The sequence below is a fragment of the Alexandromys fortis genome, unplaced genomic scaffold, assembly GCF_014885135.2.
Source record: "Alexandromys fortis isolate MF-2015 unplaced genomic scaffold, M_Fortis_MF-2015_v1.1 scaffold_29, whole genome shotgun sequence".
In the NCBI taxonomy this organism is placed as follows: Eukaryota; Metazoa; Chordata; class Mammalia; order Rodentia; family Cricetidae; genus Alexandromys; species Alexandromys fortis.
In genome coordinates, this window is record NW_026067891.1 from 2706231 (window position 1) to 2732758 (window position 26528).

General features: G+C 53.6%; 5 protein-coding genes across 15 annotated transcripts in view; 3 read left to right on the forward strand and 2 right to left on the reverse strand.

Annotated features, from left to right (window-relative positions):
* The window catches only part of Fam234a (family with sequence similarity 234 member A), a 28226-nt gene extending 26947 nt beyond the window's left edge, over positions 1–1279 (forward strand). For both annotated transcript variants that reach the window (XM_050135212.1, XM_050135203.1), the window contains 2 exons: positions 35–137; positions 226–1279. In XM_050135212.1, the coding sequence (XP_049991169.1) occupies positions 35–137; positions 226–437 (315 nt within the window). In that variant the 3' untranslated portion in view covers positions 438–1279. The remainder of the gene's footprint in view (positions 1–34; positions 138–225) is intronic.
* A 1177-nt stretch (positions 1280–2456) lies between these two features.
* On the reverse strand, positions 2457–10633 carry Rgs11 (regulator of G protein signaling 11). Of its 9 annotated transcripts, XM_050136710.1 has the most exons (17): positions 10447–10633; positions 10106–10202; positions 9986–10036; positions 9801–9907; positions 9192–9243; positions 9029–9087; positions 8607–8683; positions 8386–8467; positions 7821–7889; positions 6247–6270; positions 6112–6173; positions 5903–6016; positions 5695–5810; positions 5481–5568; positions 5264–5402; positions 3349–3431; positions 2457–3260 (listed from the first exon to the last, which is right to left on the reverse strand). In XM_050136710.1, the coding sequence occupies exons 1-17, from the start codon at positions 10513–10515 to the stop codon at positions 3146–3148; spliced, it is 1404 nt and encodes a 467-aa protein (XP_049992667.1). In that variant the 5' UTR covers positions 10516–10633; the 3' UTR covers positions 2457–3145. The 9 variants fall into 9 exon arrangements, with proteins under 9 accessions (XP_049992667.1, XP_049992626.1, XP_049992657.1 ...); XM_050136669.1 differs by lacking the exons at positions 9029–9087; positions 9192–9243 and having other exon boundaries at positions 8332–8467; XM_050136700.1 differs by lacking the exon at positions 10106–10202 and having other exon boundaries at positions 8332–8467; positions 9192–9907; positions 10447–10510.
* Positions 10634–12217: 1584 nt separating this feature from the next.
* Positions 12218–14348, forward strand: Arhgdig (Rho GDP dissociation inhibitor gamma). Its single transcript, XM_050136726.1, has 6 exons — positions 12218–12472; positions 13149–13328; positions 13422–13505; positions 13698–13774; positions 13852–13915; positions 13993–14348. Exons 1-6 carry the CDS (start codon positions 12400–12402, stop codon positions 14190–14192), a joined length of 678 nt encoding a protein of 225 aa, XP_049992683.1. The 5' UTR covers positions 12218–12399; the 3' UTR covers positions 14193–14348.
* A 135-nt stretch (positions 14349–14483) lies between these two features.
* On the forward strand, positions 14484–17564 carry Pdia2 (protein disulfide isomerase family A member 2). Its single transcript, XM_050136737.1, has 11 exons — positions 14484–14693; positions 15314–15520; positions 15629–15762; positions 15839–15976; positions 16044–16160; positions 16268–16393; positions 16463–16660; positions 16747–16867; positions 16947–17128; positions 17235–17339; positions 17437–17564. Exons 1-11 carry the CDS (start codon positions 14486–14488, stop codon positions 17479–17481), a joined length of 1581 nt encoding a protein of 526 aa, XP_049992694.1. The 5' UTR covers positions 14484–14485; the 3' UTR covers positions 17482–17564.
* A 232-nt stretch (positions 17565–17796) lies between these two features.
* Axin1 (axin 1) overlaps positions 17797–26528 on the reverse strand; it is a 54969-nt gene continuing 46237 nt past the window's right edge. Inside the window, exons 6-11 of one of the 2 annotated variants that reach the window (XM_050134112.1) lie at positions 24044–24561; positions 23525–23695; positions 22587–22832; positions 20607–20714; positions 19152–19319; positions 17797–18640 (exon numbers count right to left, since the gene is read on the reverse strand). In XM_050134112.1, coding sequence (XP_049990069.1) covers positions 18514–18640; positions 19152–19319; positions 20607–20714; positions 22587–22832; positions 23525–23695; positions 24044–24561 — 1338 coding nt within the window. In that variant the 3' untranslated portion in view covers positions 17797–18513. The remainder of the gene's footprint in view (positions 18641–19151; positions 19320–20606; positions 20715–22586; positions 22833–23524; positions 23696–24043; positions 24562–26528) is intronic. The other variant, XM_050134120.1, reaches the window with a different exon arrangement.

Genomic DNA, 26528 nt, shown 5'->3' on the forward strand with positions numbered 1-26528 from the left:
GCAGCAGGTCAGGCGCACTGTGTTCTCACTTCAGGGTCCCCAAGACATGCAGCACAGCCTATACATGTTCCACCCCACCCTGCCTGGCATCCTGCTGGAGCTAGCCAACGTGACTGCCAACATCGTGGCCTTTGATGGTGAGCATGGGCTCAGGCACTGGGTCCGGGCCTTCCCTGTGCTAGTTTGCTCTGGCCAGTCCTGAGTACCACTGAATGTCCCCCACAGCCATCCTGTTCGAGCCAAGTCGCCATGCTGCCTACGTGCTCCTGACGGGCCCAGCAAGCTCAGACATGCCTGGCCTGGTCACTGTGACCAAACACAAAGTGCGAGACCTCGTCCCTGGCAGCAGAGTGGTCCACCTTGGCGGCGGCAGCTCAGACAGCGACCAGGCTATCCGTGACCGCTTCTCCCGCCTGCGGTACCGAAGTGAGGTGTAGGTGGTGGCGGCTGGAGTAGATGGAGACTCCAACTGTGAAAACAAAGCCTCCTGGAAAGTTGGCCTACCCTCAGCCTCCATGCTGACCTCACTGCTTGCCCTGTCATTTTGGCCTTCTGAGAACTATGGCCTTACCAGCTCTACCCAAGGATGTTGGGGGCACCTCCAGTCTCCTGCCTATACCATATCCTCCTTCAGAGGTCTCACTGTGTGACTCATGTGATCTGGTCAAGGCCAGTAGGACTCCCTGTGGTCTCTCTGGGCCAATATGGGCCAAGCCAGCCCTTCAGGAAGCCCCCGACTTAGTGCCTCTGCACCCTCTCACACTCCACTGAAAAAGCCACTGCTCTGGGGTGCCTGCCTGTGGTGTCTGTCCGTCCCTCTCCTTCCAGCCTGGCTCTCCCCTTGTCTGCACTGTCTCTCAGGAGTCACAGAGCTCAGAGGGTGGTAGGCCCTGGGCGGCTTCAGGGCTGCAGCTAGAACCTGAGTCTCTGAGCTGCTTTCCCAAAGCAGAAAGGAGCATGTCTCCTGAGCAGCAAGAGTTTGCCCAGCAGAAGGGGTCTGGACTGGAGCCTGTGAGTGCACTTGAGGGACCTCTGGAATACACGTTGAGTCTGTCTCTTCCTCAGTACACTGGACCTGCTGTCTGCACAGGCGTGTCCCTTTTCCTGCTCTCTGGTGCTTACCTGATACAGATCTCACCTTGTGCCTTGTTGCTCCTGAGGCCCAAGGGCTCTGCTCAGACCAGATCCCTAGCTCTGTAGCCAAAGCAGTCCCATGACCCTAGCCACCATGGAAAACAACATAATAAATGATTTGCACTGATGGGGGAAAGCCCCAGGAGCTCATTGTGAGCCTGCAGTCTGTCTGGATGTCTCTCGGCTTGCAACACACAAAGGAATTATTCTAAGTCATTACCAGGAATTGCCAGGTCTCGGAGCCAAGGTTAAGAGGACAGTTAAAATGAGAGCTCTCCACAGGCCTGCCAGATAGGAACAAGCCTGTAGTCTGCACAGCCTCTAGGATGGTCACCAGGACAGCGGCTCCCGCTGTCTCGGCAGGCACCTCTACCCTAGCATCGTGTCCTCTGTGTTCTGCTATGCAGTGTAATGAAATGGAAGATCAGGTCAGCTTTGGCTGTCACTACACAGGAGGACCTGGAAGGGTTTCAGGGCTTGACCTGAGAGTATCAGTTTTTCTGAGAATCTTGGAGTTTGCTAAACATAAACTTGTTCTCATAACTGCTCATGTTCAAAAATCTTAAGTGTGCACGTGCACAAAAGCCTGAGGTGTCAACACGAGGGCTGAGGGTGATGGATAGGTGTTTTCAAGGCAGGAAATGGGTCCCTCACCCTGAGAAGTAAAGGTAACTCAGCACACATATCACTCAGAGAAGAAATGGTGATGGGGGAGAAGGGTGTACCTCCAGATTTCAGGAGCCAGGCTCTCCACTGCACAGGATGAGGTGCAGGGTCAAAGGGCAGACATCAGTCAGGTTGGGTTGTACTCTCTACCCTGCTCCCTGAAGGCCACCTAGTGGCTGTTTATGATCATTAAGGGACCAGGCAGTTTCCCCTCTAGCCCGCCCAAGGTTTCTTAGGGTCCCTGGGCTTGCTTTGGGTTGTGTCTCCTGCAGCTGGACACATCTGCTCTAGGGGACACTGGACAGATGGCAGCATCCTATCTGCTCACACCTTCTTTGACAAGTTTCTGGCTTTCTCTTGCACTCACGCGACCAAGGGCCTCAGGGCTGCAGACTGAGACCACCGAAGCCTGAGGGGACTGGGCCACTCAGCAGCCCAAGCACAATGGGCACCCTCCATGGTAGAGATAAGATGGCCTGGGGATTGAACTCGGGTCATCAGGCTTGACAGCAAGCACCTTTACCCCCGAATCATCATCCTGCCAGACCTGTAGTGGCTGCTTTTTATACCAGAACCACACCCTTGATCTCCTCCCTCCCCCCTCTTCACACACACCAATATACGACATGCTTACACTACAGATACCACACATCACATGCAAGGGCTTGAATCTTTTATTTCTGTAGAAATGAGTTGTGAGCAGAGACTGGGGGACAACCCTGGTGGGAGCTGCATGGCAGAAGGAGGCATCTGTTTCTAGCTCTGGGGCAGGGATGGCAATGCTAGCGGCTTGGGGCAGCCTGGAGAGGGAGACTGTTCCTTGGCAAAGACCTTCCCTAGGGGTTCTGGAAGCATCACAACCAGGACAGCAGCATGGAATTGCTTTTCTACAGATCTGGTAACGGGTGGAAGAGAAGCCATGTACAGTGGTGAATGTGGTACCTGCAGATACTGTCTACTAAGAAGCTCCAGCAGAACAAGGAACCCACACAGTGGTGGAGCCCTCCTGAATAGGATGGCATAACCGGAGACCAGTATCTCTTCATGGGTCACTAACTTGGCATTCTAGAGAAGAGATGGCCACCTAGTCTTGAACTTAAGATGACAGAATACCAGGAACTCTGAGAATTACCTTCTAGGAACAAGTCCTGTCCTGGTAGGGCTCAGCCAATGAAATCTCTTCACTAGGAATCAGTGGCTGGACCAGTCCCTTCTAGGCAGGGGAGGATTTCCTTAGTGGAGGCCCAAGGGCCTTATAGTTAGGCTGGGCTCTCTACACAGGGCGATACCAGTGTCCAGGAGAGCATGACCCCACAGGTAAAGTGAGGTGACTGGCAAGATCCAATTACTGCTCCCCGTTGCCACCTGCAGGGATGCTGGTCACTGCAGGCTCCTCAGGGGTAGATTGAAGAACAGGGCTGGGGCTTGAGTGCAGAGGTTTCCGCAAGAATGGGAATGCCCTGGGGATAAGAAAGTGCTGAGGACCCCCGGGTCGTCTTTCTGCAGGGTCCTCCCTGCTCCGTGGGTTTGGGTGGTGGCATGGCTCACCAGCGCTTTGTCTCCAGTGGAATCACAGCTTCCTCCAGCAGGCCCTTGTATATGTCAGACTTCAGGAACCTCGGGTAGGAGTCCTGCAGGAGACAGCATCCTGTCTGACTCTTCCACTTCCTAGCCAGGTCCAGTCAGGCATTTCTGGGGCCAGCCATCATCTTGCTTATAGGCCATTCAGGACAGGGTGCTGGGGGTGGGGGCAACCATCCAACACTAACCCAGAACAAGACCTAGACAGAACTGTCACCCATCTGGTGGGGCCACCAGACTGCGAAACATGGGCAAGAGGCACCGTATTCACACATGGAGGGATGAACCAGTATCTCCAGCCAGAGATGAGGAGCCAGAGTGCTCCCACCTCTCTGTAGAGGCAGGGCAAGAATGCTGGGTTGTAACTGCACAGTGGAGCCAGGCTTGATGGCTCACACCTGTAATCCCAACCCTTGGGAGGCAAAGGGAGGAGGAGCATGAGTTCATGGATAGCCTGGGCTACATAGTGAGGTTATAAAGAAAGAATCATCCTTTAAAAGGCAGAGCACTAGAAAAATAGAGAAAACCTACAAAAACCCACACTAAGGCCAGGTGTGGTGGTACATGCCATTAGCATTCAGGACGCAGAGGCAGGTGGATCTCTGAGTTCAAGGCCAGCCTAGTCTACGTAGTGAGTCCCAAGACAACCAGAGCTACATAGAGAGGCCCTGTCTCAAAAAAAAAAAAAAAAAAAAAAAGACACATCTCAAAACACACACCAGAGAGCAGGAGGCCAACAAGGGCTGGGGGGGGGGGGGAGTGTCACTGAATGATCATTAAGATGACCAGGCCAGGAGTGTCAGCTTGAGTCCAAGTGGGAGAACTCACAAATCAGGGTCTCTCTGTGTAGCCCTGACTGCCCTGGGACTCACTTTATAGACCAGGTTAACCTCAAATTCAGAGATCCCAGAAATCCACCTGCCTCTGCCTCCCAGGTGCTGGGATTAAAGCTGTGCACCACCACACCTAGATTTTTTTTTGTTTGCTTGTTTTGTTTTTTGAGGAAACAGTGTTTTTTTAATGGTATGATGATGGATGCCTGAAATCCTAGCAGTCTAGGGTGGAGACAGAAGGATCAGGAGTTCGGAGTCGTCCACAGCAAATTCAAGGCCAGTCTGAACTACAGGAGGCTGGCTCTAATGACAAGGATGATGATGATAATCAATTGTTACAGGTTGAAACTTTTTTTTTTTCGACACAAGGTTTCTCTGTAGCTTTGTAGCCTGTCCTGGAACTAGCTCTTGTAGACCAGAGTGCTGGGATTAAAGGTGTGCGCCACCACTGCCCGGCCTGAAACTTATTAAATATGTTGAAATCCATGTGTTTTTGTTTTTGAGACAGGATCTCACTCTATAGACCAGGCTGGCCTTGAATTTACAGAGATCCACCTGCCTCTGATTCCCTAGTGCCAGGGTTAAAGGTTAGCGACGCCATGCCCTAAGAAATCTACTTATTTATTATAGTATTAAACGGCATCAGGAGGCTGAGGCAAGGAGGCTCACCTACAAGTCAAAGGCAAGCTGGACATAGTTAGAGATTATAGAGTGAGACCCCGACTCAGACAAACTAAAAAACTTGCTAACCCCTCTGAACACATACTAAGGACCTAGGTAACTGTTTTAAAACTGATCAGTACTGTAAAGAATCGAGTTTTGACTCCATCTATACCACTAGATGACCAGAGAGTACACAAACGGGTGGGGTGGGGAATGGACACCCAGGCAAAAGACAGCAGGCAATGGTGGGGTCTGAATGCCACCACGCTGGTTTACTGAAACCAGGGCAGTGAGCTGCACAGGCTGTGCTCGCTCCTTATGAAGCCAACAGAACTGAAAGCAAAGCAGGCAGGGTTGCGACAGCAGCGACACCAGGATGTGCCCACCTTCTTCATGAGCATGTAGATATGCAGCTGGGCCGCATCGAGGACATAGCGGTGTGGCTGGCGCATCCCCTCTAGGGTCCACTCCATTGTCCGGCTGTCAATGTTGACCCAGCGGGCAGCTCCAGGGGCCAGGAACTGCCTGGGACACAGATGGCACAGAGCAGGCCCATGCTGGGCCTGAGCCATGGCCAACTAGCTTCCCCTCCCACACACTTACTGGTAGACAGCATCCACCAGGGCAGGGACCTGGGCCTGCCCGCCAAAGCGCAGCTCCTCACAAGCCTCCCAGAAGCTGAGGTTTTCCGCTGAGGACAGGGCAGCAATCAGGGTTAGGGGTCCCACTGAGAAGGCTAGAGAAAGCCTGGGGCAGGGTCCCAGGCAGTGGTCTCCCCCCCTCGAGGGTGCCTATAGCAGGAAGGTAGGCTCCTCACCGCTGAACTCCTTCTGGAGAAAGTCCATGAAGTGGCCACGCCCCACGGGGTCATCCAGGAGCTCCCGGAAGCTGAAGCTCCATCGCTCCACACGGAGCTTTGTGGGGGCAGCCACCCTGGGAGGGGAGAGGGCAGAGCAAGAGAGAGTGGGCTGCTGATCCTGCTAACAGTCTGGGAGTGAATGACTACCCGAACACCCAGGGCTTACTTGGGCGCATTCATGGCCCAGTAGGTGACATCGTCTGTGATCCAAGGGTTGCTGGGCAGGCATCCTGACAAGATGGGATCGTGCGGGCCATGCTGGCTGCTGAACTTCAGGTACCTGGGGGTTCCAGGGACCGGTGCAGGATGGCCTTAGGGACAAGGAGCTCTACAAAGGGTCTGGGTTGGGAGGGTCTCTTGCTGCCCCTCACTCACGCCTCAAGGCAGACAGAAGACTTCACCCGGTTCCTGCCCAGTGCCTTCCTGAAGCGCTCGATCTAAGACACCAGAGCTGAGTCAGGACCTGTGGTAGGGGAGGGCATCCCTACCCCCCAAGTTTCTAGGACCTACCTCACACTTATAGAAATCCGAGCTCTAGGTCTGGAAGACAGGGGAGGCTTGAGTTACAAGGCAGCCTTCTGGGGTTCAGGAATCCTTCTATGCCACCAACCAGGGCTGAGACTTTGCCCCACGAGGATGCAGCAGAGAGTGGCTCAGACCTGCCCCCAACTTTCAGGAGTCCCCTCCTCATAGCTCTAGCCCTAGGGGAGGCCTCGACAGCCTTTATCTAGAGACTCTGATGCTCTACCAAACCCTAAGCCCAGTTACCTAGAAAGCCTTCATTTGTTAGTAAGCTGTCATGCTTTCTGATGACTTGAGGTCTTTTTGTTGTTGCAACAGGGTTTTCTTTGGTTCATGCTGGCCTTGAACTCACAATGTAGTTGAGGATGCCCTTATACTTCCGGTCCTTCTGCCTTCACCTCCCAAGCAGGATGATTAGAGGTGTCTGTCATCATGCTTTGTTTATTTGTTGTTTGTTTTGGTTTGTTTTTTTCAAGACAGGATTTCTCTGTGTAATAGACCTGGCTGGGCTCAACTGCCCTGGAACTCCCTTTGTAAATCAGGCTGGCCTTGAACATAGATATCTACCTGCCTCTGCCTCCCAAGTGCAAGGACTAAAGATGTGAGCCTTGTGCCTGGCTGTTTGTTTTGAGACAGCGTCTCTTTCTGTAGCCCTGCCTGTCCTGGAACTTGCTATGTAGACCAGGCTGCCCTTGAACTCACAGAGATCCACCTACCTCTGCTTCTCAAGTGCTGAAAGTAACAGCACATACCACCATGCCTGGTCTTTAAAGTCTTCCTGTAAACATGTATACTGAGCAATCTTTCTCAGGGGAGCCGGGTTTAACTAAGTCACGGCACATCTAGGCAGCTCTGTGTGGCTGACTGCAGAAGCCATGCAATAGACTGGACAACTATTCCCAACTCCTTAGCCACACTGGGCCCAGGGACTGGGGTGGATGAGCCCCTGGCTTCCAACATTCATCCTAGTCTCTCTGCTTTAAACGGAAAAAAGGTTAGGGCCTGAGTTAGCCAGGTGCTGTGAAAAACAGGATCTGCTCTAGAATGTGGTTTAGGTGGGGGTGATTGACGCCTTGCTGCCTGCTGCTGCTGCATTGTTAGGACCTGTCTGTACTGGGTCCCACCTCCTCCAGGTTGGATGTTACCAGAGGCTTTGGAGGGAGGTGCCTGGGGACCTAGGTCCCCCAAGCCATAGCCTTGCCTGTCATCCTTTCACCTCCCTGGGAACCCTGATGCTGTTTCAGCCTGGGGGAAGAGCCTCCCCCAACCCTCTCCCCCGGAACCGGAACCACCACTTACTTGCACCCAGGCCGCAGGTGGGAGAAAGGAGAAGGACAAAGTTACTAAGGGAGCCTGAGGTAGAGCGCAGGTGGCACTGAGACCAGGCACAGCGAGAAATAGGGACCTTGGCATTGCCGCATCAGGTCCATTTGGGGTGGATCAAAGGATAAACAGATGGATGAGCAGAGCAATGATCTCTGAAGTGGGTTAAGTGGAAGAGCGTGTGTTAGCGTTAAAGCAGCAGGGAGTGGGGGTGCTGGGGCTGAATATGAGGCTCTTACCATCTGTACTCGGCTGGAGTTGTAAGAGCCCCTCTCAGGACCCTGCTCCAGAATGTTTGGTGCCCCAGGCTGCAGAAGGATGAGATGGGGTGCTAAGCCCCCTACTCCTGACAGTCTTCAACACTTTTTATTCTTTGGTGTGGAAACTGAGTCCAGACATGGTTTTGAATCCCATCTCTCTACCCACCCTGACTCAAGGTGATCCCCTCAGATAGTAGGCAGACCTCAAGCCATATGCTAGGACCTCAGATTCCCAGGTACTGCCACCTGAAACCCAGTCCCTCTGCTGTAGCTGGGCTCAGCCCCACCTTGGTCCCGTGTTAGTGCTTGTGTGTCTCCCATACACTAGTGAAGCTGGCTTGTTCTGTGGTCCGGACAAGAGGCAGCCTCAGGCCTAACCATGTCACCTATATATTCTCAACCAAGAAGCAACAAACTGCCTGTCACTGCCCAGACCCTGAAATACACCACCCTAAGTAGGCAGTTTTGAGAGAACCTTTTAGCAACATACACAGACCCTTTTTGACGACCAGGAGAACTCTGCCCTCACCACACGCGGACTCACAGGGGGCCTGTTCACTAGCCAGTATGTCTGCTCCTGACACGAAACGACCAGCCTGTCTCCCTTCCTGCGCTGCTTTGCTGCCCTGGGAGAGGTGAAAGGAAGTTGATCCCCACACAGAGCCATGGGATGTGATGTTCTTGGCCCCGGAGCTGCCAGTGCCCAGCTCGCCATCCTGAACACTCGGAGCTCAGTGTCCCACTAGCTGTGGTTTGGTGTCTCACCGCAGCTGCTCTCGAGCCTGCATCACTACTAGATCCCAGGCATGGTTGATCTTCTTGTGCAGCTGGGCATAATGTTCCTGGAGGGCAGCAGGGTATTCAGTGGGTAAAGTGGGTAACCCACACCCAGGCCTAGCTCTAGAACATAGACCCCAGCTCCCAGGGGCACTGCAGGGATTTAGTGTAAATGGTGTGTGTGTGGGTGTGTCTGTCCACCTGGTACAGAAACCACCTCACGCCATGGGAATTCTAAACTGGGGCTGCCTTCCCTTCTGGGACCCTTAAGCCTCCCCTAGAGGAATGAGGGCTTTCCAGTGAGTCAGCAGGGGCTGAGTAGGGGTGCATTGTCTAGTGGCCTTGGCTGTATGCTGTGGGCTCAAGGGATGAGTCTGTGCTGGAAGTCCTTAGTCTTCTGGAGGTCCCACCTTCTCGTAGTCCACCAGGGCCCCTTGTTTTTGGATGTTCTTCTTAGCCAGGTAGATGGCTGGAAGGATAGGGACATAGTGCACAGGAGCCATCAGGGTCTAAACCCTATGGCACTGCCCTGGGACCCAGTTCCCAGACTGGATTTCTAGCCATCTCACTCACCATAGTCCAGCTCAGCAGCTGGCCACAGAGTGCTTGTCCAGAAGTAGGGTGTCTTGTGCAGGGAAAATGATGTCCAAGACCTTCTCATCTCTCTCCCAGTTACTCCCTACTACCTTATGGTTCCTATCTATGGCTCCTCAGAGGGTGCATCCTGATCTGGAAGCTCCCGCTGACCACTGCCCAATCTTTCTACCTGGAGCAGAGGCCACTTTGTTCCTTGGGGTCTTGTAAAGGGACCGCTTCCGTGACTCTGAATACCTCCCCAGCTGATTGGGGAAGAAGTGGAGCCTGATAACCCAAGGATGTGGTCATGGTCTGAGCGTGGGGTGGCCTGGACTCACACATGGAGGGAGGTGCAGGGCCCCTAACATCAGCAGATTATCTTTCAAGGCTGGGACCTGCTGCTGGACTCCAGCTGAATGCTCCGCACATTGCCCTTTGCACGGCTGCTGCAGCCCTAGAAAGTTGAAGCTCCCTTGACTTGCTTCTGTCCAGATCTTTTGGGGGAGGGTGTGGGTCCTGTCTAGTATGTCTCAATGTCCCCGCTCCAACCCCAGTAAGCCCCACACCTCCCCTGGTGGTGGTGCACCCTGCTACCCTGGGCCTGACCTGGAACCTGTAGGGCGTCTCATCGGGATGGAGCGTCAAGTCTCGGGACTCACGCAGTGGGTAGATGTAGCCATGCTGAGCCAGGAGTGTGCCCAGGTGCAGGGCCTCTGATGAGAACGAAAAGTAAGCGCTCCGCTAGCCTCCCCTTCCACACTCCCCGATTCGCGGTGTGCCTTGACTCTCACCCTCCTCGGAGATGCAGAACTTCTGAACCAGCCATTCCACGACATCTCTGCCTGCACGGGAGAGGCAAAGTGGGCGGAGACCGCGGCGCCCTGCTCCCCCAGGGTGTCCACGAGTCTCACCCGCTACCGCGTGGGGAATGGCGGTGATCAAAAGGCGCTGGCTCCGCATCTTCACGCCCTGGTCAGGGTCCTGCATACTCACGATCACCCGCTCCATCTGAGAGCGAGCGCGGGAGGTGGGGGGAACAACTCAGATCAAGCGCAGTTGCCCCCAGGATCCCCAGGCCACCGCGCGGGGATAACAAACTGAAGCAGCAAAGGCCGGGAGCAGGGCCACCCAGTGCTGTCATTCTGAACTCCCAGTGCCTTCCCGGGTCTCCCCAGTGCTCTTCAACCACCTCTTCCGCCGCGTTCCACGACCCCCTCCTGCCAAACCTTATGCCCACAGGCCAAGGACGCACCTTGCTGAGATGTGGCCTCTGCGTGCGGGAGGACCGGCCGTGGGGTGTGCAGCCCGCAACCGTGGCCATGGCGGCTGTCCGAGAGGAGACGCCCCGCCCCTTGCCGGCCCCTCCCGCCAAGGTTAACCGTGTGAGCACAGGTTCCCGCACGACCAAGTCAAGCTCTCTCAGGCTGTGACTTGGGATAGCCCGCCGTGGGGGCAGCCTGAAACCTCAGATACCTGCCAAGCAAGGAACCTGCCTTGGTCTGGTGGCTACCTACCTCAGGGCTTGGTCTTGGAGATGGGGCATTTCACCAAAGCTCTGGAAAAGGACAGGTTTTCATCAGGGTGGAGACAGTAAGAAAGGATGAACCTTACAAGGGATAGAGAACTCCAGCAGAGGTGTCTGTGACTAGGTGGACCAGGTTGGGAGCAGCGGTTTAGGGTCTTAGTAGGCACTACTCTATCCATCTTAAGGAGTGCAGGGGCCAGCAGAGTCAGGGATGTGGGATCAAGGCTGTAGTTTGACTGGTCCAAGGGTATCAGATATGTGGCACCATGTATGGCCATGGTGGAGCCATAGAGTGGTATGATGTAGCCCACACCTGGCAGGATTACTGACCATTTATAAAAAGGCACAAATGGGTCCTTTCTTTCCTGAGGATAGGGTGCCCTCTTTCTCTTCCCTACCCAAGGGATGCTGGGAGCCAAAGGAGGGAGAATTTGCCTTACTGAGGCCAGGAACCTTCAATATGTTATTTGAGTTGATCCCAATGGATCAGGAGGCTGGAGAGTGTCCTGCCTAGATATGTTACATCTGCTGTAGATCCCAGCCTTCTCCTGCCTCCTGCTTCACCTACACATAAGGTCAGGCTGACCAAAGGACAGCAGTCCTCCCTGAATGAGTAGGCATTCTCTGGAGGTTTCAGGCTGCTGGCAGCTGAAGCCATCCCCAGCTAAGGACAAGTAATTTCAGTGTCTAACACTACACACTCCCTGCAGGGCAGGGGTGGGTCTCCCTGGAATCCTGGGCCTTCTTGAAGGGTTTTGCTTTGGAAAGGTAGTAGACAGTGTGACCACTAGCCCAGTGCTTCAGCGTTCATGGTCCCTGCTACTCAGAAAAGCAAAGGTGGGTTGATCCCTGGTTCTCTCCAGAGAGGAAAAACACTCCTTTCAACAACTTCCTTACTCAGATCCAGGTCTTTAGTTCTGCAGTCTTCAGCTGAAGGCCCAGCTCACCAGCCATCTGCCTTGGCTAACCAACATCCCCTCCCATCCCTAGAGCTCCTCTGGATGTCAAGATTAAGAAATCTCTCAGCACCCACTTTCTGTTTTTTCAGCATCCTTTCTTTTCCCGGCCATAGGAACCTGCAGAATTGCCTGAGTCCCAGGTCCCCATAGACACATCCCCCACCCCACATTCACAGTCTGCACCAATAAGCTTTAAGGGATCCTTGACTCTGTGTGGCCCAGACTGCACTTCAGTGTGTGGGCGCCCAGAACCAACAGGGTGTGGCCCAGCTGGAGGCTAATAGGCCCCGGGAGTCCCTTTTGCCCAGACAAGAAGGAGGGAGCAGGTGGAGGGTTGCGGGGCTCCAGGTGTGCCCTGCGCCGCCTGCTGATAATGGGAGTCCAGGGACGTGGGGGCGTCGCACCTGTTCCACTTGGCGTCCCTGGCCGGCACGCCCCGCCTAGGGGATCCCGGGGGACCCGACTCCCCATGGGGGTGGGGCGGCCCTGGGTCCCTGGCGACGCGTCCCGGCGCGGGGCGCGGCAGGGACGACGGGGTTCCGGCACGGTGCGGACGACACGCGCGTCTCTGCGGGCTGCGCGGGGTCCGCGGAGCGGCTGGGGGCGCGCGGCGCGGGCGCGGCGCTGGGCGCGGGGGGCGCTCCCGGCCGGGATGAGCTCACCGCAGTCGCGCCGGGGCTGAGCCGAGCGGGCGGCGGCTCCGCGGCGGGCCGCGGCTACCATGCTGGGCCTGGACGCGTGCGAGCTGGGGGCGCAGCTGCTGGAACTGCTCCGGCTGGCGCTGTGCGCCCGAGGTGAGTGGCCCGGCCGGGAGGCGGCCACGTGCGCCGGGGGCAGCAAGAGAGCCGTGCGGTTGGGGGGGTCAGTCCCCGCGGCAACTTTGGGGGGCTCGTGGGGACCTCGTGGCGTGGATTCTGGCCGGGCGTGGGACTTCAGTTCACGCAGACCCTTCTGGAGAAGGGAGTCAGGAGGAAAGGAGTGTGTCCAGCCCGGAGGCTGCGGCCTCTCCCGTAGGTGGGGCTGGGGCTCCTTCCGGTGAGAGGCAATCCTAAGGTTGGAGGGCAGTAGGCAGCATCTCAGTGAGACTCCTGCCCAAGACACCTAAAGCGGATATGGAGACCCCTAGTTTGGGGGCACCACCGCAGGGGCCTAGGACATTATGAGAAGAGCACAGAGCTGGGGAGCCCCTAGAGTTCCCCAGGGCCACTACTCTTAAGCAGTGGCCTTTAGGCTGATTAGAAACAAACTGGTCTCTCCAGGGTCTGTTAGGGATCTCTTCCAGTCACCAGAGCCCCTCCTGAGGAGACCAAGCCTAGAGACTTCTAGGGACTCAGGGGCCACCGTGTGTCGGTGACGGTGACAGCTCCTCTGGCTTCTTTAGCTCCACTGGGCAGTGGGAGGCACACCTGGTGAGAGTGTGGGTCCCAGTCAGCAGGTGGCAGGTGCTTAAATCCCTTCCCCTACTCCCAGTCCTCTTGGCTGACAAGGAGGGGGAGCCAGTCCCAACAGATGAGGTGCTGGACGAAACAGTACCAGAGTACCAGGCCCCTGGGAAGAAGAGCATGCTGGCAATCTGGCAGCTGGACCCTGAGGACGTGAGCCTGGTCAAGTACAAGCAGGCGCTGCTGGGGCCCCTGCCACCCGTTGTGGGTATGGCCTGGGGCCTGGATGTGGGGGGTCGCAAGCAGGGGGTGGGGGAAGGTGGGGCCAGCAGGGTACCCTGTGGATGCTGTTTCTCCTCAGACCCCAGCCTGCCCAACGTGCAGGTGACCAGGCTGACGCTGCTGTCTGATCAGGCTCCAGGGCCTCTCGTCATGGACCTTACAGGTAACCCCCTCTGCAGACAAGAGCCTCATCTTTGGACGAAGACGATCCTACGCTCGACCCTGTGCAGAATCCTACTTCCTTGGGTGCACTGCCACAGACGTCATGGGCACCACCAGTCCCTACATAGACATTCCTGGGGCAGGGTCTTGCACATCTTGGAAATTTAGAGTGTACCTGTTATTTCTCTGACAGGAGACCTGGCTGCCCTGAAAAACCAGGTGTTTGTCCTGAAGGAGGGCATTGAATACAAGGTGAAGATCACCTTCAAGGTGAGGGTAGCTGCAGTAGGGGGCCAGCTGTGTCCCAGCCTTCCAGAGAAGGCTCCTAACATTCTCCTTTCCCCCAGGTCAACAAGGAAATTGTCAGTGGCCTCAAATGTCTGCATCACACCTATCGTCGGGGACTACGTGGTGAGAGAGTGTGGAGGGCAGCCGTGGGCTGGGAGAGGTGGGCAGAGGGGTGGCTCCTGACTACCTTCCTTCTGCAGTGGACAAGGCCATCTTCATGGTGGGCAGCTATGGCCCCCGGGCCCAGGAGTATGAATTTGTGACGACAGTGGAGGAAGCACCAAGGGGCGCATTGGCACGTGGCCTCTACGTGGTCAGGTCCCTCTTCACTGATGATGACAGGCTTGACCACCTGTCCTGGGAGTGGTGCCTCCACGTCTGCCAGGACTGGAAGGACTGAACCTCCTTGGGGCCTGTGTTCCCAGTTTCTGTCAGTTGCAGAAGGACCTGCAAGCATCCCCTAGACCTCCCAGTTGGTGATCAGATGTCCCTCACTCTGCTGTGTCCCCCTGCCTGGTGCCCATTAAATGTTACCCTGTCTCGCTGCCCTCGTGTTGCCTCTTTCTGCCTATCTCCGCCCCTAAGGGGCCTTTCACACTTTATCTTCTCTGAGACCCAGCCAGGTGCCACGTGGCTGTTGCTGCTTGGTCCCCAGTCCCTTTATCTACTCCAGCCTTCAGGGCTCAGCACGCCATGGATGGTCGGCTCCTGCCAGTGTTACTGCTCCTGCTGGGTGTCTCAGGCCCATGGGGACAGGGACAGGAACCTGAGGGCCCTTCAGAGGTGCTCCCTGAGGAGTCCACTGGGGAAGAAGTCCCCACGGATGATGGGATCTTGGTCCTGAGCCACAACACCCTGAGCCAGGCACTACAGGAGCATCCAGCCCTGATGGTGGAGTTTTGTGAGTGCTTCAGCCAGCGGTTTGGGGACCTTGGGGGCCTAGGAGTTCAGGCGTCTACTTCCTAGACTTGGCCTTTCTGGCGAGAGGGTGCCTGGATGGAGGCCCTGATGTTGAGCTGGGCTTGGTGGTGGCTTGGTCTGGGTGGCAAGGTGTGGTGGCAGAGCAGTAGCAGCTGGAGGACATGCGATGCCCAGAATCCTCTCCTCTGTCAAGCCATGGCCACATACGGATGTTACTACCTTTGGGGCCTCTATTCCAAATGACTGGTCACCGGTCCTTCTGTGGAGGCAGTGTCCAGTTTGGGTGCTCATGCCATATCCTGTGGCATATGTGTCTGTGGTTCCTTATAACCCTTTACAAATGTCAAAGCCATTCTTAGCTGGCAGGCTTCAGAAAGCAGCTGCATGTGGCCCTGGAGACAGGAAGTAGGATTCTTCCCAGTCTCCCCAACCTCACTGCGCCTGGGCCCTAGGAGTCTCTGGGGTCTGGCACCCGGGTGTGGTTGTGATCAATGCCTAGGGTAGGCCTGAGGGAGGAGGTGAACAGAACATGCTTCCTGTTGGTCATGGGCTGCAGCTGGGGCTGTTGAGGACTGAAGTACTCACAGCCTCATCCCCCAGATGCCCCATGGTGTGGTCACTGCAAGGCACTAGCTCCTGAGTACAGCAAGGCAGCTGCCCTGCTGGCAGCTGAGTCAGCTCCCGTCACCTTGGCCAAGGTGGACGGGCCTGCAGAACCAGAGCTGACCAAGGAGTTTGGCGTGGTAGGGTACCCTACACTCAAGTTCTTCCAGAATGGAAACCGCACAAACCCTGAAGAATATGTAGGTATGAGGTGGGTATGGCTGGGGGTGGGCAAGGTCATCGATGAGGAGTGGGTGTGGCCTAGGGATGGGTGGGGCAGAAGTCCAGTCTGAAATGGAGACATCTCTGCAGGACCCCAGAAGGCTGAGGGCATTGCTGAGTGGCTGAGGCGGCGAGTAGGGCCCAGTGCCACACATCTGGAAGATGAGGAAGGTGTCCAGGCACTGATAGACAAATGGGATGTGGTGGCCATCGGCTTCTTTCAGGTAAACTGGGAGGGGTGGACAGGCTACGGGAACAGCACTGGTGGTACCCACCGTTCTCACAGGGCTGGGTCTGTAGGACTTACAGGAAGAGGATGTGGCCACCTTCCTGGCTTTGGCCAGAGATGCCCTGGACATAACCTTTGGCCTCACTGACCAGTCACGGCTCTTTCAGAAGTTTGGCCTCACCAAGGATACTGTGGTCCTTTTCAAGAAGGTGGGTTAAGGCTAAGGACAGGGCTGGGGTCAGGGCCATACCTCCTGCTAACCTTGCTGGTGTCCAGTTTGACGAAGGTAGGGCCGACTTCCCAGTGGACAAGGACACTGGCCTGGACCTGGCGGACCTGTCTCGCTTCCTCATCACACACAGCATGCACCTGGTCACAGAGTTCAACAGCCAGGCAAGTAAAGCTATAGGTCACAGTGAGGTAGGGTGGGGTGCAGGAACCTTGGGCTGGGGGACCTTGAACAGCGGTCCAGTGAAGTTATGAGTTTTCTACCCCATCAGACATCACCGAAGATCTTTGCAGCCAAGATCCTCAACCATCTGCTGCTGTTTGTGAACCAGACACTAGCTCAGCATAGGGAGCTGCTGACAGAATTCAGAGAGGCAGCTCCCCCATTCCGGGGGCAGGTACTGGGGGGCCAGGAGGGAGGAGTGGTAGGGCTATGGGAGATCCCAACGTGGTATGACTTTTGGTAGGTGTTGTTCGTGATGGTGGATGTGGCGGCTGACAACGACCATGTGCTGAAGTATTTTGGCCTCAAGGCGGAGGAAGCCCCAACCCTGCGCTTGGTCAATATTGAGACCACCAAGAAGTATGCACCTTCAGGTGTGGCACCCATCACTGCAGCTTCTGTAGCTGCCTTCTGCCAGGCAGTCCTCCATGGGGAAGTCAAGGTCTGTAGCTCTTAGAGGGAGGAAGAAGTAGCCCTACAACCTTAACCCTACATAAGACCCCAGCGAAAGCCTACTTGCTTCCCTAGCCCTACCTGATGAGCCAGGAGATACCCCCTGACTGGGACCAGCGGCCAGTCAAGACTCTTGTGGGCAAGAATTTTGAGCAGGTGGCTTTTGATGAAACCAAGAGTGTGTTTGTCAAGTTCTGTGAGTGCTGAAGAGGGGGAAGGTGGCAGGCTGGCGGGAGGCAGGGGTGTCAGCTAGCCAAGCCTGACTCCTCCCCCAGATGCCCCATGGTGCAGCCACTGCAAGGAGATGGCTCCAGCCTGGGAGGCACTGGCAGAGAAGTACAAAGATCGTGAGGACATTGTCATTGCTGAATTCGATGCTACGGCTAATGAGCTGGAGGCCTTCTCTGTGCATGGCTATCCTACCCTCAAGTTCTTCCCGGCAGGGCCAGACCGGAAGGTGAAGGGATGGATGGGGTGGGGAATGGACCACTACTCCATAGCTGGCTTGGCTAGCATCAGTTTGTGGCTGGTGAGCATGCCCTCAGGTCCTTCTTTCTCCTCAGGTGATAGAATACAAAAGCACCAGGGACCTAGAGACATTCTCCAAGTTCCTGGACAGTGGAGGTGACCTGCCCGAGGAGCCCAAGGAGCCTGCAGTCTCCAACCCAGTGGGTACTCCATTCAGGATTCCAGTCCCTCAGTAGGTTCTCTCCCAGCAGCATGGGCAGAGGCAGGTCTGAACTGGGCTTCTGTGATCCGTTCTAGGAAATACAAGCCAATTCCACCATGGGGCCCAAGGAGGAGCTGTAGCCATTTGCACACTGCATTCCAGGGAGTGGTGTTCTCCAGCGCTGGGGGGAGATGTGCACTATGAATAAAAATGTTTTCCCAGACTTTGTGTGGTTCATGAGCAGGGCTGGCTGGTCTCCCTAGCCTGGTCCCTGGTGCTTACCTCTAATTCAGTACCTCATGGGATCCGACCTTTCTCTTGTGCTCCTGACTTTGGGGCTTGCCTGGGCAAGAAGGGGTAACGTATACAGGGTTGCCTCCACTGCTTAGCTGGAAGGCAGCACAGCCCTTGGCCCTGCCCCATTGGCAGCAGACAGCATATATCACAGACCCAAAGCAGTTCAAAAACTGTTTTATTTCATTATTATCCAAGTACCTTTGAAAAGATAATTGTACAAGTCATCGCATGAAAAATGGGCTCAGGGTACCCCCTGCTGGCCCTGGCCTGAGAAATATACATATTTACATGCACACTTAGAAGGGACCAGACCCCGCCCCCTGCTGAACCAAGCTGGTGGCTGGAGACAGGCAAAGGGGCCTGAGGTACTCAGCCACCAGATTCACACAGTGGCAGGCAAGAGACAGCATGTTGAAGGCACTCAGTGACATGTACAATATACAGAGGCCCCCAAAGGATCCCCTGCTCCTGGGCCTAAGCCCAGCCAGGTGCAGTGGATAGGTCCCAGAGGGAGAGGAGGACATGGGAATACAAGCCCAGGTAAAGGTATCCCTGGGTCAGTCTGCATTCAGAAGCAAGAGCTGCTGAGGGTCATGAGATGGCTCCTGGTATTGCTTCAGGGAGTGATGTGGGGGTAGGTGGGGCTTTCCTTTTTGAAAAGCAAAACAGAGAACCCCATGGAACCACTCAGTAGGAACCCCCTCCTTCCCAGACCCAGAGGGACAGAGGTATGGCAGACACCTGAGCCCCCACACCAAGAGCTTGTGACACAATCTTGTGCTGTTCCCCACATCAGGCTCCTGAGGACACGGCTGCCCACTGGCCGATGGCTGTGCACCTTAGTGATGGTATAACCTGGGTGTGTTGCCCAGTGCTCAGTCCACCTTTTCCACCTTGCCAATGATCTTCTCTTCAAAGACAGGCAAGATTGCCTCGTCCTCCCGCACTTCTTCAAATACCACACCACAGTCAAATTCGTCACTCACTTTCTTAAAGTAGTATCTAGGAGCAGAAAATTGTGGAGACAGTGAGAAAACCAAGCTCCAGGAGCTCTACTTAGGGTAGAGCTGGGACCACTGAAAGGGCTAAGTTAACAGCATGTTGAGAATTGCTAGAAAACCCCTGGGAGCCCCAATCCTGGCTTCTGGTGGGTGTGGAGGCGCTGATAGGATTATAATCCAGGAAGAGCAGAAGTCCTGCCATCCACATGGGCTGATACAAGTAGGACTCACAGTCTCTCAGGTATCAGCAATCTTTCTACTGGAGTTTAGAGGTGGCTGACATGGAGGAAGAGGTCTGAGGCTAGAACAGAGGGCCAGTCCAGCTTTGAGGCAGGGTCCTGATGCCACCCAATCCTGATGTGCCCTAAATAGGGCAGTAAGCAGCAACCATGGCTGATAGAAGGGGGGTGAAGGGAAAGATAAAAGACCAGTGGGACAGAAAACTCTTTCCTTCTACACTAAACCCATAAGCATGCTGGGAAAGTGTGCTTTAAGGCTGCAGCTTTTCTCACCTGTAGCTCCCCTTTTTGGTTAGCAGCTCCTTGAACTGGCCCAGGGTGACGGCACGGCCCCGCACTAGGGTCCGGTAGGGGATGGGCTCCCCACAGAAATAGTAGGCAACAACGATGCTGTCACATGGTGGTGCACTCCCGCCACCTGCCTTTCTCTGTGATTTTGTCCTGGGACAGAAAGAGAATGGTAAGTAGTGGGCTCAGGCCAAGGTCACACAGAGTACCTCAAAGGTACCATTTATAAAGAGAGGACAAGACATCCCAGGGTCAGTACCTCACTCAGCAATGTGGTATTCACCTTGCCACCCACCTACCCAAAATCTGGATGCCAGTCCTGTGTAAACCACTCACTAGGAAATGAGCTAAAGGTCGAGCTCTAAGAAAAGCACTTCCCTCCAGACGATAAAAAGTAGCACAGACACCCACAATGACCAGGTCGGGCCCTCAGTTCAAAAAGCCCCACCACCAAGGTTATAAGGGAGTTGGCCCCTAGACCCTGACAAGTCCCAACCTCTCCAAACTTCCATAACTCTCAAGGATGGACCAATCAGGGCTGAACAGATCTGGAAGGGAAGTGTTCCAGGACCAGGATCTCCAAAGCAGACTGGAGGCTTGAGCTGGTTCTTGCTCAGGTCCTAAACATGCTGTGTAGCTGCTCCGAGTCTGCTCCTATGTACCTATACCTTTCAATGGAACCCAGAAGCTTCCATAGCTGGCCTTACCCATGCCAGTGCTTTTCCTTGACCAAGTAAGATACCTGGGGCCATTCTGGTTGTGGGACTGTCCAGTTTTTAGACCTTTTTCTAGCAGTGGGCTTTTGAAACTCTGAAGGTAGAACTGGGGAGATCTACTTCTCCAGAACAACAGAGGGCCATCTGTAGAGCCCTAAGCTCAGGATACCCTCTCTTATGAGTTGTGGGTAATGGAGTTTGGGCTGGGTCAGCAGCAAGGCCCAAGGGGGATCCTCATCTTCCTGTCTTGAGTAAAATCACAGAAAGGGCTTAGTCAGAAATGTCCCTAACCTACATGTGGCCATGGCAGCGAGACGGGCAGAGCCTAAGTCTTGGCTGTAGTCACTCCACCTAGATCCTACTATAAACTTGGCTCATGCTCCTGGTGCTACTTCAAGGGGACTAGGACTGTGGACCTGATCCTGTATAGAATGGTGGTCGACCCACCAGTCCCCAAACCTATCTCAGGAGCTCAGGAGAGTAAAGACAAGATGAAAGGCAAGCTGTGGTGCCTGCATGGACCACACACAGGTATAGGGATCATGTCCCTACACCGAATAGGCATGATCTTCTCTATTGGGAGACAGGAGGGAGAAGCCCCAGCAGGCCTTTCTCCAGCCCTCATGTTTCCTGGCTCAGTGATAAAGCCTATCAAAATAGGTGCTCCACTTTGGGATTTGGCCTGGGATGGGCAGAACCAGGAGGACCCACAGGGCGCACGTACTCTGTCTCGGAGAGTTCCAAGTCCGACACGGCTGGTACCACACTCAGCACCGGTGCACATGCTGGCCTGACACAGGTGCGTCCCCGCTGCATGACTGCCTGCACATACCTAGGGAACAACCCGCATCAAAGAGGATGGGGCTCAGCCAGTGTTGTGGACAGTGTACAAAGACAGGGTGAGCAGCAGGAACTCGCTACCAACAACTCCCACTCACATATCAGAGGTCCTGCCCTAAGTGTCTAGACACAGGATCAATGCCAGTCTGTTCTTTAGAATACACTCTGGAGTACTGCTCGTCTCAGTGCTACAGGCTCTCTTCACCCCCTTTACAGATGTCTTCCCCAGGCTAGAAATTCTTGGAGAGGGCCTGCCAGTATATCTCTCAGGGATGTAGCTCTTTCTACACAGACTTCATCATGAACTTCCTGAAGATGACATGGATACCACACATGGACAGCAGCAGTGGTTATACTGTACCTTGGGGAGCTGTTGACACGACTGAGGCATGCCCCAGAATCTCTGCAAAGCAGACTTTTTCCAAGCGAGCCCTCTATGTGGGTATGCCACTATGGGTACCTAACGGTGACTTTACTCTCGTCTACCTTTCCAGTACCTTCCACGGCCTGGGGCTTTCACCTCATACATCTACACTTGCTTATAAAATTCCAGACAAACAGACTCAACACATTCAGTTTCCTCATACATGAAGATTTTGGAGGCAGCAGTTAAGACCTGATATATGTGTGTGTGGTGATAGTGTTCTCATACCCCAAAACTCAAACCAGAAGGGTTTAGCTGATGCTACTTGCCAGGAGAAAACCACAACTGTTACCATCATGTGGGGCTTGCCAGGTAATGGTAAGATGAACAGATGCAACCTCTGTGACACAAGAGAATCCTAACTCTCAAAGTACCCTACTCCACAAGAAAATCCTGCCTCTTAAGAACACTTCGCTACTGAGAGCACCCTTCCCAGACCACTGAGGGCATTAGTCCTAGCAGATCCCACATGACATCCTCCTCCACTGCCTCGACCCCTGCCAGATACACACACTATTTCAGCACCAGGAGGAACACTTCCTACACAGAACAGGCAGCACAAATGCATAACATGGCTTACAGCGGTGGCAAAGTGGTCCCTTGTGTTCAAGGTAGCTGCAACTTCTTTTAGAACCAAAGTTAGAATAGGTTCAGAGCTTGGTATGGGTCTGCAGAGACTTTCAGTGAGCGGGGAACATGTCTAAGCTTCCAGGGAAACTATAGCCTGATCCTATTAGAGACCACAAGTACAGAGTCTGCTGGTCAAGAGTCGTAGCATCCCAGGGAAAGAGAACCCTCAGAAGTGAAGTCAGACCCCAGAATCTATACAACCTAAGTTAATAATGGAGCTGATAGTTTCAAAGGGCAATAGTGGTCTTTGTGTAACCATAGTTCCAGGGACTGGGTAAAAAACAGATTCTAAGCCTTGATGGAGATTATTACCATTTGAGAATTCCAATGAGTCAGAATGTCCAAGTAACTGACTGAAAGCCGAAATAAAAGGTTTCTAGAAGGCATGTTCTAGCTCCCAAGAACACTGTTACCCAAAGAGAAATCTTTTGAGTTTGGGCAGAATATATTCCCTAAGGAACAGAACAGGCTTGCTGAACGGTGATGGTGAAGGGGTCGATATTGTGATCACTCCAGACAATCCTATTATAATTGTCTGTGCTTCAGAATTGTCCATCATCTCCCTGTGGCTGTGCTTTGTGTGGCTGTCATCAGAGATGGTCAGGAATTCACCACTAAGCTGAGCATGCCCAAAAGCTGTTGTCCATCTGACCAAGTGCTATTGAGAACATTCACCTCATAGCCTCTGTCCTGCAGCAGGGCTACCTCCGTGGTTCTCAGTGGAGAAGCAGTCCAGAATGGGTGTCTTACCTCAAGGGCCTTATAAGAGCCTTAGGGCCATGTAAGGTCACCTACACCACGTGAGCCTACCTCTGCTTGGAGGGCAGTTTGTTGGCTCTCTTCTCCTCTTCCTCCAAACGCCTGCGGGCCTCTTCCAGCTGGGTCAGGGGGTTAGGGGCGGGATTGGGTGGCATTGTGGGATCTTGGATGAAAAGATGAGACGGCTGGACAGAGTTCCGGAGCTGAGCACTGACCCAGGGGTGCACGGCTCCAGGACGCTCAATAGACAAGGGCCTGGAGCTCTCATGGGCTTGCTGCTTCCTCATCCCAGAAGACCTTGGGGGACAAAGACAAGTGACTGCATAAGCAGTGGAAGCAACAAAGTGTGTCCACCCAATTACAGGAATCACATGGGTCTCCTCTGATCCCATACAGTTCACTCTTTCCTTCTTGAAAGAGTGTTCTTTTTTGTGTGTAATTTGAAATTGAACCAGGAGTTTGCTCATGCTGTGATGTCACTGAGCTACATTCTAGTTCTTACTTTTTGAAAATTTTATTAATTTTGTGTGTGAGAATGAACACACATGTACGTGTCTTTGTAAGGATGTCAGAGGAAAATGTAAGGGTTCCCTCCTACAATATGTGTCCCAGAGTATGTGAGGGCAGGCAGCACATTAGGGTAGTCTGGGACTGAGGAAATGGGTCATACAGAGGACCACAGGGATGGCACCTGCTCCCTGTGGAGCCAGGAATATGTGCAAACACACAGTAATATGAGACAAGATGAATGAGAGATATGCAGAGAGGTCACGATAGGGCTGAGCTGTCTCAAACCCTTAGAACTGAAGAAAGTAGGCGTAAAAGGCAGAAGACTCTCCCATAGTTGCCACTTATGTAAGTTCATAGGTGACAGGGACTTAGGTGGAGTCATCTGACCTTGTAGCCAGAAATAAACTCCTAAAAGCAAGGGTGTTGGCAACAAGACAGGTGGCCAGTTGCTAGGTAACAGGCCCCTGTAGTGTACTTACCCATGGCCTGCCTTCCGATGTCTGCTGATCTCCTTCTCCCCCTCAATGATCCATTGCATGATCTTCTGGTTCTTCTCTGCATCCTCTGTGGTACTGGGTACCTCAGCACTGGCATTCTTCCCAGACTCAGTCTTCTTGGTGTTTCTTTTGGAGGATGCACTAGCTTTACCACTGTGAGATCAATATATATGAGGTCACTTGCTGTTTCCTAAACTCTCAAGCACAACAAGAGGGCCTGTAACCCACTGTGAAGGCAGGGATCTCTGTGAAGGTCAGGTGTCTAGGGTCTGGGGTCTGCTTTGATATGGTAGGAGTCATGCTGACCATAGCCCAAGACAAACCCACCACCCCTCCTCACCCAGTCATAGCAATGCCTGGAACCTGTCTGGCCCCTGACCCTGGTGTCATATGTTTTTTATCAGGGAGGATCAAGTCACCATAGAGCCATGGCCCTTCTGGACCACAACTTGGATACAAGGCCACACAGGAAACATGAGAGAGGGCTGGGTCACAACTCACCCAAAGGCCAAGTCTCCAGCACTGGGGGTGGTGCCTGTGCTCTCTGAATAGCTGCGGGGCTTGGCATGACCATGTGTTTCTGGGCCCCATGAGAAGTTGCTCTGGACCCTGCGGGCAGCTTCAGCCTCCATTTGCTCCTTGGGTCTAGCTGAATTATGGTGAACATGGTGGTGGACATGCCTATGGTGGTGCAAGCCAGCTGTATCAAGCTTCAACCCCAACTTAGGAACGTGCTTTCCATGCCCGGAGGCTACACCGCCTAGTACTACAGTCTTGGCTACATGCCCATTATCCGGAGAACGGTGGCCTGGACCAGGTGACTGGCAGCCAGGTGTCCTCATGACCCTTTGCACATGCTCATCCAGGATGCTCTCAGGATTCTCCTCATGAGCATCCCGCAGTCCGGAGCAGCTCATATCCACATAGCGGGGTGGGAAATGGTGCCAGGCTGGGACAGAAGGCAGTTTGTGACTAGCCATGGGGCCAGAAGGCAATTCACCATCCTCCCCTTCTTCTTCCTGTGGAGAAACAGTGGCATTGTCAGAAGGAGAATGAGGATAGACTTGGAAGTGAGCCACAATCCTGACAGTCAAGTCAAGGACTTTCCTAACTGCAATGTAGTCAAATTAGGGAAAGGTGTTTACTCCTGGATACCCTGTGCTTGAATTTCAAAAGGCCCTGGGAACCTGAACTGATCCCATCAACCTGTTCTTATCAGGCAAGGAAAAAACAGGTTGAGGGGGATTAAAGGTCTGGTGTCAGTTGTGACCACTGAGAAGGCACTGCATAGATTTAGTTTTATGACTCAGTAAATAAAGGTTTTTGTTTTTGTTCTCTCTCTTGGTTTTTTGAGACAGGGCTTCTCAATAGCCCTGGTTGTCCTAGAACTCACTGCGTAGACCTGGCTGGCCTTGAACTCACAGAGATTCACCTTCCTCTACCTCCTGGATGCTGGGATTAAAGGTATGTACCATTACATAAGGATGACCCAGCTTTTCTTACCAATTCCTCCTGTGTAGCAATAAAATGTAGGATTTGTGGTGAGCCTCAGTTTCTATCCCTTGCCCCTGCCAGTTGGGATTATAGGCTTATGTAGATTCCTATCTTGTTTCATGGATACTGGGATCTGAACTCCAGTATTTTCTTTTGGAGGTGCGGGGGAAGGGTTGTTCGAGAGACAGTGTTTCTTTGTGTCACTTTGAAGCCTGTCCTGGAACTTGCTCTATAGACCAGGCTGAACTCAGAGATCCCCCTGCCTCTGTCTCCCAAGTGCTGGGATTAAAGGCGTGCACCACCACCGCCTGGCTGAACTCCAGTCTTCATGAATCTGTCCATTTCTCCAGACCTTCTCAGAATTTTATTTCCTCAGTTTTGTTATTAAAAATAAATTATTTTAAGCCCGTTTGTTTTTAATCTTAAATCTCTAGTCTCTGAAGATTATAACTGGTGCCACCATTAGCCCTGTGTCCACAGTAGTATGTAGATCTCCTGCTAAGGATGTAACTCTTAGACAATGCACACAGTTTACAAGGAGTCTGAGAGGGTAGGGATGGGCCTAGACTGGGGCTCTGAGTTTGGAGAGGGTTGGGTTCCATATGTCAAATAAAAACATCAGGTAAAGTAACAGAGAAATACTCCACAGTTGAACATTATACTCTAGAACTTCCAGTATGAAAACCTGCATAAATAAAAATGTCTGATCTTAGCCAGGCATTGGCACACACTTGTAAGCCAGTATCTGGGTGGCTTAAACAAGAGTATTGCTGCAAGAGACCATCCTGGGCTGCATAGCGAATACCACCAGGTCAGGCAGGCTACAGTAAGACTGTGTCTTAGAAAGGAAAGAAGAAGGGAGGTATAGAGGGAGGGAGGGCAGGCTTGAATTTGCAAGTGTTAAACTGTTTATCATAAAACACTGGAGAATGAAGGACACATATAGGTAGACCATGGCCCTACATAAAGAAAGTCTTTCTATAGTAGCATAGAAAAAACAAAAATATATACAAAAGCAGTGGTTTCTTAGCCAGGTGGTGATGGTGCACGCCTTTAATGGGAGGCAGAGGCAGGTGGATCTCTGACTTTGAAGCAAGCCTCATCTACAGAGTGAATTCCAGGACAGCCAGGGCTATAGAGAGAACTTCCCCCCCCCCCCCCCCCCCCCCCCCCCCCCCCCCCCCCCCGCTCTAAATTTTTGTTTTGTTTTTTTCGAGAAAGGGTTTCTTTGTGTAGCTTTGATGCCTATCCTGGAACTAGCTCTTGTAAACCAGGCTGGCCTTGAACTCATAGAGATTAGCCTCCCTCTGCCTCTGGAGTGCTGGGATTAAGGGAATCCCAGCACTTGGATTAAGGGAATGCACCACCCTGTCTCTTTTGAAACCAAACCAAATAAACCAAATAGTGGTTAGTGGTTTCTCAATGAGCCAAAATGAGCCCCAAGGAAGCCATTAGAGTTACTATACTCTGTAGTGTCCCCTAAGTGAGCAGG

Coding starts and splice junctions, on each gene's coding strand:
- Rgs11 (XM_050136643.1), bottom strand. CDS start 10,515: ATGGCCACGGTTGCGGGCTGCACACCCCACGGCCGGTCCTCCCGCACG. Junction 8,684..9,800: donor AGACGCCCTACAGGTTCCAG/GTCAGGCCCAGG, acceptor GCTGCCCTCCAG/GAACATTATGCCCAGCTGCA. Junction 6,174..6,246: donor CGGATTTCTATAAGTGTGAG/GTAGGTCCTAGA, acceptor CTGGTGTCTTAG/ATCGAGCGCTTCAGGAAGGC.
- Pdia2 (XM_050136737.1), top strand. CDS start 14,486: ATGGATGGTCGGCTCCTGCCAGTGTTACTGCTCCTGCTGGGTGTCTCA. Junction 16,661..16,746: donor TCCTCCATGGGGAAGTCAAG/GTCTGTAGCTCT, acceptor TTGCTTCCCTAG/CCCTACCTGATGAGCCAGGA. Junction 16,868..16,946: donor GAGTGTGTTTGTCAAGTTCT/GTGAGTGCTGAA, acceptor CTCCTCCCCCAG/ATGCCCCATGGTGCAGCCAC.
- Arhgdig (XM_050136726.1), top strand. CDS start 12,400: ATGCTGGGCCTGGACGCGTGCGAGCTGGGGGCGCAGCTGCTGGAACTG. Junction 12,473..13,148: donor GCTGGCGCTGTGCGCCCGAG/GTGAGTGGCCCG, acceptor CCCTACTCCCAG/TCCTCTTGGCTGACAAGGAG. Junction 13,506..13,697: donor TCTCGTCATGGACCTTACAG/GTAACCCCCTCT, acceptor TTTCTCTGACAG/GAGACCTGGCTGCCCTGAAA.